Source organism: Chionomys nivalis, chromosome 8, assembly GCF_950005125.1.
Source record: "Chionomys nivalis chromosome 8, mChiNiv1.1, whole genome shotgun sequence".
NCBI lineage: Eukaryota > Metazoa > Chordata > Mammalia > Rodentia > Cricetidae > Chionomys > Chionomys nivalis.
The window spans coordinates 14,613,770-14,627,611 of NC_080093.1; the positions used below are offsets into that span (position 1 = coordinate 14,613,770).

Sequence of the window (13,842 nt, forward strand, 5' to 3'; positions counted from 1 at the left end):
GAGTGAGTTCCAGGACAGCCCGAAACATTACACAGAAAAACCCTGTCTCAAAACAACAACAACAAAAACAAACAATAGAGAGAAGCTGGGGTGGTGGTGCTTGTAATGGAAACTGGTCAGAAAATTCAGGTTAAGAGCTGTCCTGTGGTACTAGTACGGCCTGTCTCAGAAGAAAAAGGGCTGGGGATAGAACTTACAAATTTTGGGTTCAATTTCCAGTGCACAATAAACAGATAAAAAATTAATCCGAAGCTTATTGGTGGTGGTGCACACCTTTAATCCCAGAACTGGGAAGTCAGAGGCAGTGGATCTCTGTGAGTTTGAGGTCAGTCTGGTCTACAGAGTTCCAGGACAGCCAGGGCTACACAGAGAAACCTTCTCTCCAGAGAAACAAACAAACAACCGCCTCCCCCCCCCCAAAAAAAAAAAATCCCAGAAAGCAGAGTACTTTATCATGAGTTTGGTTTTTGTTTTTCGAGTCTCACTGTGTAGTCCAAGCTGACCTTAAATCCCTAGCCCTCCTGTTGCAGCCTCTTCAGTGCCGGGTTACCAGTGTACATCCTCCTGTGGCGCCGTCTGTGGTGCCTGGTGTCTGAAAAGACCAGAGGGCGGCGTCAGATTTCCAGGAACTGGAGTTAGAATGGTTTGAGCCTCCTTGTGGGTGCTGGGAACTAAATCTGCGCAGGAAATGCTCCTTATCACCGTGCCACCTCTCTAGCCCTGAACTTCCTGTGTGCAGAAAAGAGTTGATACTGTTCGTGGCCTGACTCTTGGAAGCTGAAACATTAAGGATGATGTATATCTGCTATATGTGTCCTGAAAATTTTGCAAAGTGACTTCTGCTTTCTGACTGTAGGGAGAAAAGGGTGACCAGTATTTGGCTTTCTCTCCTTATCCTCTAATGTTGTTGTTTTGTTTTGTTTTTTGAGATAGGGTTTCTCTGTGTAATAGTCCTAGCTGTTTTATAATTTGCTTTGTAGACCAGGCTGGCCTCGGATTCATAGAGATTCAACTGCCTCTGCCTCCCAAGTGCTGGGAGACGTGTGCCATCCCTCCCCCCACCCCAGCAGAATTTCTGTTCTTGAAGGCTGCTTTCTGGTGGAACTTCCTGGGTATAGACTTTAGGGTTTATGTTCTCCCTGACTGAGCTGTAGCTGAGCTGTAGCAGTGCCACCAGCACCTAGGGCTCCCTGCTTGCTTCAACTGTGCTGTGTTTTCTCTTCTAGGGAATGGGGCTTGTGATCACTCAGGCTTTGTCTGAGTACAATAGGTGAGTCTACTTCTCCGCAGGGGAAAAGGCTGTTTCTCTTGAACTGGGCGAGTAAGGAAGAGGTTCATTAGAATTCGTAGATAAAAATTCCTAGCCTATCCCAAAGCATAGTTAGAGGTCTGGCTGCATGCAGATGCACCTGCTCAGCCTGCTGGTATCCGTGGGGCTTTGTTTCCTATCTGGGAAAAGCAGCCCTCAAGTTAATGCCCACCTTTAGTTTAAACAATTAGGCACATTCTCTTTCAGCCTTTGGTGTTTGTTACAGAGCATTTCATTAGCTCTTTAGCTACAGAGCAGGCTTTCCTTTTTGTTCAGTGAGCCTCATAAATGCCATTTTCCATGTAGGAAAGCTCATGAAAACCACTTTAAAACTCGTTTTGTTGTTGTCTGTTTGTTTTTGAGACAGGGTTTCTTTGTTTAGCCCTGGCTGTCCTGAAAATTGAAAAGGCCAGACCAGGGTAACCTCAAACCTTGAGATCCACCTGTCTTTTTTTTTTTCTGAGTGTTGGGATTAAAGGTGTGCACCACCAAGCCTGGCTAAAATTCTTTAAAAGAATAGAAAAGAGATGGGGCTGGAGAGATGGCTCAGCGGTTAAGAGCATTGCTTGCTCTTCCAAAGGTCCTGAGTTCAATTCCCAGCAACCACATGGTGGCTGACAACCATCTGTAATGAGGTCTGGTGCCCTCTTCTGGCCTTCAGGAATACACACAGACAGAACATTGTATACATAATAAATAAATAAATATTAAAAAAAAAGAATAGAAAAGAGAAAGCATATTGAGTTAGGTCTTATTTAACAGATTTGCAAATGTTTCTTTCTTCCCCTGGGGATTGAACCCGGGGGGCCTTGTGCAAGCTAAGAACAACCTCTATTACTGAGTTATACTCATGAACCAACTGTTTCTTTTCATTAGTGGTTCAACTTCCAAGAGTCCTTGTTTAGTCTCTTAAATTGATTCTTGCTTTTCTTCATCCCATGGATGGGGAAGGATTTGGCATTCCATGAATGGAAACCAGGAATCTGTAATCCCACTAAGGGCCAGCCGGTATGTCCCTTTCTCCACAAATGTTTTAGCTCTTCAACTTTCTTTCTCCTTCAAACAAACAAGGTTTTCACTGTCACAGCCTGAAAGGATTTTCACTGCCACACTTTTCAAGTAATCATCTGTTTGGGAAATAACTAGATCAGCCATATGCTAGAGGAATTTCACACTTTGCAGCTTGCTTTCTAAGTCTCTCCCAAAGTAGCCAGGCATTTTGGTACACACTCCCTCCAGAGCAGATGGGTGCTCTCAGCTTGCGGGGGACTGCCGCGGCTAGAGCGTCATCATGCTTTAGTTCTGGAGTCAGACGTTCTGAGAGTACGCTGCCCTGGTTACCTAGAATGTCAGGGTTGAATATATACTTGGTAAAAAAAATTCCTGAAGTTTAATTTGGCTATTTTTTTTAGGCAGTATAAAGACAAGGAAGAAGAACACCAGAGTGGTTTTTTCTCTGCTTTAACAAATATGGTAAGTTCTACTTGTGCTTTTTCTCTTCCTGTTGAGAAGTACAGGAAGCCTTCAGGGGTAGGCATATTTAGGCTCAGTTTGGATATGTTTGAAATAATGGTAGCTGGGACTGCAAGGCCAATTTTTTTTTTTTGTTGTTGTTGTTATATAGAGAGGCTCTGTCTCAAACCAAGCAGAAACATCAACAAAAGAATTGACTTTGTAGTCCTAGCTACTTGGTAAGATGAGGAGAATTACTTGAACCTACATATGCAAGACCAACTTGGGCAACATAGTCAAAAATCCTTTTCAAGAACGAGTTGGTTCTGTTTGGAGGCTGACTGTAGAACACAGGCTAGACGGGAGTCCTCCCCAGTGGCCTTTTGCAGTCTTCTGTAGCCACATGATCCCTAATGACTGGATCAGGTTTGTCACTTCCATGCTCTGTTTACGTAGTGCTGAGGATTGAAGCTGAGCTTGGGAATGCTAGGCAATCACTGAAACCACAGGCTGGCACTGAAGACGTTCACTACCACCTCCTGGCAATAAGAGAAATCTTAAAAGAAGATAAAGAAAGTTAAAAAGTGTAAAAAGGAAAAAGAGAAAGGGAGATATATAAGTCTAGTGGATCCTAAAATGTAGGCAAAATTGGAACCCATCTTTGTTGGGGGGCATTAGTGTTCAAGCACCCTAGAGCTGAGACAGCTTCTTGCACAGAACAACTGTTTCTCTCACCCCAGGCAGTTTTTCTCCTGGTGCCTGTGCATTCTTACCCTTTTCTTCTTAGAGCCTGATTTTATTTTGGTTTTTTTTTTTTCGAGACAGGGTTTCTCTGTGGTTTTGGAGCCTGTCCTGGAACTAGCTCTTGTAGACCAGGCTGGTCTCGAACTCACAGAGATCCGCCTGCCTCTGCCTCCCAAGTGCTGGGATTAAAGGCGTGCGCCACCACCACCTGGTTTAGAGCCTGATTTTAAAAGAATCTTATAACTCTGAGACATAAGTCACTGAAGTGTTTCAGAGGCTATGAAGCATGAATTTTATATTGATATTTGATTATGTTAATTAGATATATTGTTCTCAGACATCTTCAAAATTTTTTTAAGGTTGAGTATCTTGAAACCCAGGCTGGCATTGAACTTGTTATGTAGCTGAGGATGATTTTGAACTCCTGACCTTCTACTTCTCAAGCACTTAATTTGCAGGTGTGCACCACCACATCTGACTTCTGGAATCACATGTATTAAAGGCAACTTGTGCCAGGTGTTTATTTGCCATCCTTGACAGTATGTAAGCTCAAACCCTGTCATCTGAAAGGAGAACAGGTTCTACATCAACAGTTCTAGCTGGTTGATAGCAGTCTACTCTCTCTGAAGTTTAAAAAATTCTTTTATTCCTTTTGAGACAAGTTTTTGACACTATAGCTCAGGTCGGCCCCTACATAGTCTATGTAGCCCAGACTAACCTTGAACTTGTGACTTTGGGATTGTAGTTGTAGGTATCAGGATAAGCTTGAAGTTCTCTGTGAGTCAGTTCTGATTGCACATAAGCAGTTTCCAGGAAACATGCCGTGGTTAGAATATTTAGGCTGACATCTACCTTGGCGTTGTCACTAAACTTACACATTGAAAGCCTAGATGATGTAGTAGGAATCTCATTATTTCATTTATTATTCCTAAGTCTTTTACGGTTTTCACAGTGGACTGTTTTTTGGTTTTTTGAGACAGGGTTTCTCTGTGGCTTTGGAGCCTGTCCTGGAACTAGCTCTGTAGACCAGGCTGGTCTCGAACTCACAGAGATCCGCCTGCCTCTGCCTCCCGAGTGCTGGGATTAAAGGCGTGAGCCACCATCGCCCGGCCAGTGGACTGGTTTTTGTGTGTCACTGATGGTCCTGAGTTCCTTGTTTGCTACTAGAAGCAATGGTTTTTCACTGGTTAAGCCCAGAGCCTCTCTTTTGGCCTCCTGTGTACAATCTGTGCTTCCTCCTTCCGTCCACAGGTGGGCAGCATGTTCATAGCAGATGCCCCTGAGAAGATCTCGGTACAGTAAGTACTTGGACGTTGTGTGTGCTCTCTTGCTGACTCGAGAGCACAGAGCAGAAAGTGTCACCTCCTCGCAACCTTTTATAGATTACAACCTTTTAAAATGATTTTTCCAGTGTTTCTTGGGGTTTAGGCAACCATGGGTTCTTGGAGATCTCTACTTTAGAGGCGTTGATAGAGCGTCTGCTTGATGTCCTTAAATAAACTGAGTGTGATTGGCATATGCCTGTTATCCCAGCACTCCTGAGGTGCAGATGGGAGGATCAGATGTTTACCCTCACCCTCTGCTACATAGTGAGCTGAGGCCAATCTGTGCAACATGAGACCCTGCCTTAAAGAAAAAATAAAGTTTTTGAGACATGATCTTGCCTTGTGTAGTCCTGGCTGCCCTGGAACTCTCTCTGTGTAGATCCTGGCTGGCCTTGAGTTTGTGGTAATCCTGTTACTTCTGCCCGCAGAGCATTAGGTCATTAGGTCATCATTACTAGCTCTGTCTCCCAAGTGCAGTGACTGAAATGCCTCAGGGCTGGGTGTCAACCCCCTCAGGTTTAGCTGGGTAGGGGTGGGAAGAATTGGCCTTTAACCTGTGCTCTTTTGCCTTTAGTTCAAAGGCTAAATAGAGGGATTGACAGTGAGGAGCTCTTGATGGTTGTGTTTGTTTTTTTTTTTTTTTTGGTTTTTCGAGCCTGTCCTGGAACTAGCTCTTGTAGACCAGGCTGGTCTCGAACTCACAGAGATCCGCCTGTCTCTGCCTCCCAAGTGCTGGGATTAAAGGCGTGCGCCACCACTGCCCGGCCAATGGTTGTGTTTTACATTCTTTACTCTTTAAGAAGGAATCTGATTTGTTCTCTTTTTCCTTAGAACCAACGAGGCCATTCTTCTGGCACTTTATGAAGCTGTACATTTAAATCGAAACTTCATCACAGTATTAGCTCAGGTTGGTTATCTTTTTCTTTTTTTAAGATTTATTTTTTTGTTATGTATACAGTGCTGTGTCTGAATGTTTGCCTGTAGCCAGAAGAGGGCATCAGATCTCATTACAGATGGTTGTGAGTCACCATGTGATTGCTGGGAATTGAACTCAGGACTTCTGGAAGTCAGTGCTCCTAACCTCTGAGCCATCTTTCCAGTTCCCTTGGGTTGGTTCTCTTAAAAGTCCCAATACTGGCTGAGTGTGGTGGCCTGTACCTTAATACTAGCACTGGGGAGAGAAGCGGGTGCATTTCTATGAGTTCAAGGATAGCCTGGGCTGTACATCCAGTTCCAGGCCAGCCAAGGCTGCAAAGTGAGACACACCCCAGCTCCCCAATCCTTTTCTCCCTCAAATTCCATTTTATTTATCTTTTGTTTTTGTGATATTGTAGGATTAAATCCAGGACCTTGTACATATTAGGCCACCTGTCTCTGCTTCCTGAATTCTGGGATTAAAAGTTTATGCTACCGTGCCTGTGTGTATGTTTCTTTTAAAGGAATCTACTAGTAGAATTTTAACTAAAAAGTAAGGCCATAAAAAAAAAAAAAAAAAAGTAAGGCCATGTTTTGAAAACAATATGCTGTTTTGGGGTATGTTTTGAACTCTTACTAGTTTTCATAAGGTAATTAAGAAAGTTTGCTATTTTTACCAAGTTTCTTGTCTGTCTATCAAATTCCATAACTGACTCAAGAAGAGGTGGGGAAGGTAAAGGACTGGCAAAACTGTTGAAAACAGAAAGGGCTGGGGCAGGAGTGATGGCTCATCGGTTGAAAGCACTGGCTACTGTTGCAAAAGACCCAGGTTCAATTCCCAGCACCTGCATGGCAGCTCACAACTGTCTTTTAACTCCAAGATCTGGCATACTCACACAGACATACTTGCAGGCAAACACCAATGCACATAAAATAATAATTTAAAAAAAAAGGAAAGGAGAGTGGATTCTACAAAGAGCGACTCTTGAACTTCCTTCTTCCAGTTGACGTGGCAGTAGCTGAGGAAAACCAAGGACACGGGGTCACCTACATTGTCCATGCTAGATTTTTGCCTCTGCCTTTGCACTGTACATATTCTTGCATGGTTTTTCCTTACACTTTGTGTGTGTGTGTGTTGGGGGTGTTAGTGTAGAGTTCAGAGAATAACTGGATAACTTTTGGAAGTTGGTTGTAGGGGGGATGTGAGAGGCAGGGAGGGGAGCAGAGAAAAATGTAGAGCTCAATAAAAATCAATGAAAAACCAGTATGAAAAAATAGTCCTGAGGCCGGGCGGTGGTGGCGCACACCTTTAATCCCAGCACTCGGAGGCAGAGGCAGGCAAATCTCTGTGAGTTCGGGGCCAGCCTGGTCTACAAGAGCTAGTGCCAGGACAGGCTCCAAAGCCACAGAGAAACCCTGTCTCGAAAAACGAAAAAAAAAAAAAAAAAGAAAAAAGAAAAAATAATCCTGAAACTTCATATTCTTTCCTTCTACCATGTGGATCCTAGGTACCAAATTCAGGTCATCAACTTGGCAATGAGTACCTTACCCTCTGAGCTTTCTTGCTAGCCTACATGCTCTTTTATTTATTTATTTATTTATTTATTTTTCTTTTTTAACAGTAAGGCTGCTATCAGCCTAGCTCCTTTTATGGTTCCTAGTATCCCCTTAGTTTACCTACATCTGTTTGTCAGTTCTGTGGTCATGAAAATAGTTCATACATCTGAATAATTTATTGGTTTTTTAAATATGAGGCTTTACAGAAAAACTTGTGTAATGGAATCCAAATTTCATAATGAAAATTAACCCACAGCGGTTCTTGATAGAGCTTAGCAGGCATCCATAGGTTTTAAGCATTCAGGGCACCAAATGCAGGTCCTCAGTGAGCTTGGTAGTCTCGTTTTGATCCTGGAAAGCCAGGGAGCATGCTTAGTGGAGGATACTTAAAGGGAACTATATTTTCTGTTTTCTTACTCATCTGTTCCTCTTTCAGAGCCACCCAGAAATGGGGTTGGTGACAACCCCTGTCAGTCCTGCTCCAACAGCCCCAGTCACACCACTTGGGACCACTCCACCCTCCTCTGATGGTGAGGCCACCACTTTTATTGTGTTCTTGGTTAAATATGAGTTTAGATCTTTCTTTTTCTTGTTTTTTTTTTCTCCTTCCTTCCTTCCTTCCTTCCTTCCTTCCTTCCTTCCTTCCTTCCTTCCTTCCTTCCTTCCTTTCCTTCCTCCCTCTCTCCCTTCCTCCTTCCCTCCCTCCCTCCCCTCCTTCTTTCCTCTTTAGTTTTTAGAGACAAGGTTTCTTTGTGTAGCCCTAACTGCCCTGGAACTCTCACTGTAGACCAGGCTGGCCTTAAACTCAGAAATCTGTCTGCCTCCTAAGTGCTGGGATTAAAGGCATGTACCACCCATTGCCTGGCTGATTCTAGATCTTTCAGTGCTAAGCACAGCTGTATTGAGCAAAGAATACATTTGTTAATTCTTTTAATTTGTTTGAGTGGGTAATTAATGTTGGTACACATCTGTAATCCCAGCTACTTGGAGGCTGAGGTAGAAAGATTACAAATTCAAGGCCTGCTTGGTCTGCCTAATGAGTTAAAGGCCAACCTGGTCAATTTATCGTGGCCCTGTCTAAGTTTTTTTTTTTTTTTTTTTTTTTTTTTTTTTTTGGTTTTTCGAGACAGGGTTTCTCTGTGGTTTTGGAGCCTGTCCTGGAACTAGCTCTTGTAGACCAGGCTGGTCTCGAACTCACAGAGATCCACCTGCCTCTGCCTCCCAAGTGCTGGGATTAAAGGCGTGCGCCACCACCGCCCGGCCCTGTCTAAGTTTTAAAATGAGATGAGGATATGACTTAGTGTAGAGTACTTGCCCAGCATGCATGAGCCCTGTGTTTAACCCCTAAGACCGAGTAAGAAGAAGGAGAGAAAGAGAAAAGGAAAAAGAAAGGGAAGAAATTTGTCTGCATTGGAGACTGTGTCATGTGCCCTATTTTCCCAGCGTTTGGAGTCTGAAGTGGGAAAGCCACTTGAGCACAATAATTTGAGACAATCCTAGGTGACACAGTAGACTATACTTAAAAAGAAAGAAAGAAAGAAAAGTATATGATGCTATTCTTTAGGCTTTCTGAAGTTCCAGAGAAAATTTGGCAAGATAGTTGAGTGGAGTGTTTCTTCTGTGTGTAAGGAAACAGCACTCCTATTGCAGAGCACTTGAGTTCAGTTCCCAGCACCCGCGTCAGGCAGCTCTCAGCTGCTGTGCTCACAGGGAACCTTCCTTACACTCAAGCCCTACTTACACACACACATCCACATAATTAAAAATTATAAAAATAAATCTTAAGAGTAAGCATTTTATTTAAATCCATGTGTGGTAGTATATGCCTGTAATCCCAGCTGGAGGAGTTGGAGGGAGGAGCACCAGTTCAAGTGCCTGGGCTGTGGTGGCGCACACCTTTAATTCCAGCTCTCGGGAGGCAGAGGCAGGTGGACCTCTGTGAGTTCAAGGCCAGCCTGGTCTACAAAGTGAATTCCAGGACAGGACAACCAGAGCTGTCACACAGAGAAACCCTGTCTCAAAAAGAAACTAGTGTTGTTGTTCACCCCCTACATTTTTTTAATGTAACTTTTTTTTTTTGTTGATTCTTTTGGAATATCACATCCTGCGCCCCAATCGCACTCATTTCCCAGTCCCAAGTCCCATCTTCCATGTTTGCCACCTTGTAGCCACCCCCACAGCCCCCCAAAAACCTCTTGCCTGCCTCTCTGTCATACATTGATTGTTGTCGTGGAGCTGCTGTGTAGCACACAGGAGACCCGTTTGCCCAAAGAACCTTCCTTGGAAATGTTGGTTGCAGTGAGTTGTTGGCCTTTGGCTTCTCTACACCTTTAGTCCTGACTCCTCCAAGACACTCCCCTCAGATATCCTGATGTTGCACGAGTCATGGAGATCCTGGGGCTATGGTTCCACAAGACCAGTCGCTTCAGGCCGTAGATGGGGGCGATGCTAGAGTCAGCCCATCTTGGTGTTTTTCAGACAGGGTTTCTTTGTGTAGCCCTGTCTGTCCTGGAACTCACTCTGTAGACCAGGCTGCTGGCCTTGAACTCACAGAGATAGATCCTCCTGCCTCTGGCTTCCTAGTGCTGGGATTAAAGGTGTGCACCACCACATTTTTATATAGCTCTGAACATTCGAATTTTAATGCAGTATAAGCAGCAGAGAAGTATGGCAAGGAACTGTCATTGATCTTCAGATCTATGACAGCAAATTGTGGCTTTTTAGAATTGAAACCCAAATGCCAAAATATCTTAATGAGCAGAAGCATAGTGAGGATTGCCTACTTGTCTGTTTATTCAGGTCACTGCTAAGCCGATGGAAACACTGTACACTCTCTTTAAGGATGGAGCTTGCCTAGTTACCATGGATATCCAAAGCCATAAATGTGTGTTTGTGAGTGTGTGTGTTCTCAGTTCCATGTGATGCTTGGATGCTTGAGAGAACTGCCTTTCAGCTGTTGATTGTGAACACTTCACCCACACCCTTGATTATGCAATGGCAGGATTTGTGCTTACCTACAACCTCTGAGCTTTTAGCCTGCTATTGGGAACAAGTCAGCTCACTTTCAGATGACTGTCTCTCTTGACAAAAGCTCCTGAGAAACATTATAAAGGCAGCGTTAAGGAGCGATGCTTGCTTACGAGGGAGATTTTACACTGTGAGGGATTTGATTCTGCCTTTATTTTATTTTTTTCTTCTAACTCATTTCCTTACTGTAGGGGTCCTAAGTATTGTAGCCTTATTTTCAATTTCTGGTTTTTAATTATAGTGCTGCTCTGTAGCCCAGTTATATTTAAGGTATGTCACTGGTGCTATTATTTTTAAAAGCCAGCAGTTAGCTGTAACATTTGTTCGCAGCTCAGACTTGACATTTGACAACTCCGCCTTGGCATGAGAGGACTTTCTGGTAAACTAAAAATATATATAGTTCTATATTTCTACATATTATGTAAGATAGTTTTCTAGTTATCACTGTGCGTGAGTGGGCTAAAACTTCCACTTTCCAGTTAGATAACAAAGGAGTGATTATGGGTTCTGAGTTCAGAATGGTTGTGGTTTGAAATGGCAGCCTATGAGACCGTATAGGTTTGTTGTTTTTGAGACAGAGTCTTATCTATAGCCCAGTCTGACTAGGACATCTGTTAGTGTTTCAATATAAAAATAAACTTATCTTTTTTTATTTGTTCTTGGGGGCCAATATATGGGAAAACAGCCAAGGATTGGGCATGCTAATTTCTTCTCATAAGGCTTTTTGCTGTGTATTGTGGAACCATAATGTACAGTGTTTCCCATTGTTAGTGAATGTCCTTTGCATGCATTGTAATAGCTCCAGAGGGATCCATTATAGTCATGAATATATATTATGACTAATATCCCAAACTTAGAAGTGTGTTCATAGTTTAAAAATACAGCCGAATGCTATAGATTTTCAAATGTTGCTGGGCCATCATGAGGCTCTTTTTGTGTATGTGTTATGTTTTAGACACTGTTAAAGCACTAGGTGGTTGACTAATTCTATTATTTTATTTTATTGGTTTTTTTTTTGTTTTGTTTTGTTTTTCGAGACAGGGTTTCTCTGTGGTTTTGGAGCCTGTCCTGGAACTAGCTCTTGTAGACCAGGCTGGTCTCAAACTCACAGAGATCCGCCTGCCTCTGCCTCCCGAGTGCTGGGATTAAAGGCGTGCGCCACCACCGCCCGGCTTTTTTGGTTTTTTGAAACAGGGTTTCTCTGTAGCTTTGGAGCCTGTCCTGGAACTAGCTCTTGTAGATCAGGCTAGCCTCAAACTCACAGAGATCCGCCTGCCTCTGCCTCCCGAGTGCTGGGATTAAAGGCGTGCACCACTGCCCGGCTGACTAACTCTAATTTAACATCTTTAAATCTTGGGAACTCCAAGTGGAAGCTGCTGTGCTTGGGTTGATTCTGATTCCCCGCTGTGCACTGGGGCCAGGACAGTGGACCGAAGGATCTTCTAGAAGCAGAGGCTAGATATGTAAACTTCCAGTCCAGGATGCTGCTCAGTGATGTGCCCTGTTTTCTCTCTGCTGTTGCATTTCAGGTTCCTTTTCATGGGGAAGAACTAAGGGGTAGAATTTGCACATAGTTCTGCCTCAACTTTCGCTCCTTTCATATTGGGTACTTTTAGTGTAAGGGCTTGTTCTCGTACTGAGCAAATTTCTCCTTATTAGGAAGAATTCTTCCTTTATTTTAAGTAAGAGACTCGTCAAAGCAGGCTCATTTATATTCAGTATAACTTTTCCTCGAGTTAGAAATGACAGTGCCTCTAAGAAGGACCTTGAACTTGATTACTTGGGGCTGGAATAGAATTATATCCTTTTCTAGTGTATTAGGAGAAAAACTCTGGATTGACCCTAGATGAAAAAGAAGGTTGGCAGGTTTGGGGGAGCATGGGACACAGGGGTTCAAGAGGCCTAGTGAGAGTAAATAGAAGTTTTATGGAAAGTACGGTCCTCCTTCTGTTGTGGGAAAAGCTTATTTAGTCATTTCCTTGCCTGCTGGCAAATTGGCTATGTGGGTAGAGTGTTAGGTGGAATATGTTATGGGCTAAGTGTTTTATTTGTTCTATTCCAGTCATAAGTTCTGTGGAACTCTCACTGGATGCAGATGTACAGACCAGTAACCTACTGATAACCTTCTTAAAGTATAGCTCGATTGTCATGCAGGACACTAAAGGTAAGACATGTTGTCTTGGAGGCGTGCCTAACATCAGAGAGCAGTGGCTGAATTTTGAGGCTTTCATCTATGACCTATTGGGGCCTCCTGGGCAGGTGATGGACCTGGGCTCTGATTTCTCACTGCTGGGTGACAGTTAGATGGTGTTGGGAAAACCTGAAGTTGGAGGAGAGGGCTTAAATATAGAAAAGGAAAAAAAGTTGATTCCCAGAATTAGCAGGTGTGCTTAGGAGGTCTTGGTGTGGATGCACGTTCTTCTGTGGGAGTTCTGTGAGGTTAGCACCCTTCAGGGGATTCCCTTCTGAGGATGCACATTGGGAGCATCAACTCTGGTGAGAGTCAGGGGACTCGGGGGGCTGTGCTGTTTATCGCTTAAAGGAGACAAGCCGCTAACCCTAGATGCAGTGCAGAAGAGGGAGAGAACTGAGTGCTGGGATTATTACTGTGAGCTAGGGGCCTTTGAACTCCTGGACTACAGAGTAACACCATCATACCCGCCGGTCTGGAGCAGTGCTGCTTTTCCTTTCCTATTTCCAGGTCTTCTGGTCTTCATTTTGCTGCAACTTTCTTTCTCTTTTTGGTTCTGATTTTTGTCTTTTGTTGTGGTTTTGAGACAAATTGAGATCTGCCTGTCTGTCTGTCTGTCTTTCTATCTATCTATCTATGTTCAGTGACCACCTGCATTCCACTGACATTCTGCTGTCTCATCTGCCTTAGTTCCTTTTTGTGTCTTCGTTGTTTGGCTGTGACACTTTAAAGAACACTGTGGGTATCACTAGTTCACAAAGTTCACTTTGGCCTGCACCTCCAGAAATAAAAAACACTTTCCCAGGTAGCTAAAATGTCATTATTATATCTACAAAACCCCAAAATGGCTCTCTAAGAGTGTGTGAGATTTAGTTCCTATTGAAGTTTCTTCAGTTACCCTCAAATCTCTTCCCTCTTTTTACAGAATGGACAGTGTCATACATTTAGACAATGAACTTTAATAGCTTTTTTCTTTTCTTTTTTTTTTTTTTTTTTGGTTTTTCGAGACAGGGTTTCTCTGTGGCTTTGGAGCCTGTCCTGGAACTAGCTCTTGTAGACCAGGCTGGTCTCGAACTCACAGAGATCCACCTGCCTCTGCCTCCCGAGTGCTGGGATTAAAGGCGTGCGCCACCACCGCCCGGCTAATAGCTTTTTAAGTAGATTTAAATTTTCTTCATTTTTTTTAAAATTCTGACACAGGGACTCACTGTTTAGCCCTGTGTGGCCTGGCACTCACTGTGTAGACCTGCCTGGCCCAATTCACTGTCTCTGCCTCTGTACTTCTGGGATTAAAGCGTGTACCACCATGCCCAGTCCTGATC

General features: G+C 43.5%; 1 protein-coding gene across 1 annotated transcript in view; it reads left to right on the forward strand.

Moving 5' to 3' along the window:
* The window catches only part of Armh3 (armadillo like helical domain containing 3), a 200,564-nt gene that overhangs the window by 40,716 nt on the left and 146,006 nt on the right, over positions 1-13,842 (forward strand). Inside the window, exons 10-15 of the mRNA XM_057779848.1 lie at positions 1,227-1,270; positions 2,722-2,782; positions 4,757-4,803; positions 5,662-5,737; positions 7,739-7,832; positions 12,392-12,493. Coding sequence (XP_057635831.1) covers positions 1,227-1,270; positions 2,722-2,782; positions 4,757-4,803; positions 5,662-5,737; positions 7,739-7,832; positions 12,392-12,493 — 424 coding nt within the window. The remainder of the gene's footprint in view (positions 1-1,226; positions 1,271-2,721; positions 2,783-4,756; positions 4,804-5,661; positions 5,738-7,738; positions 7,833-12,391; positions 12,494-13,842) is intronic.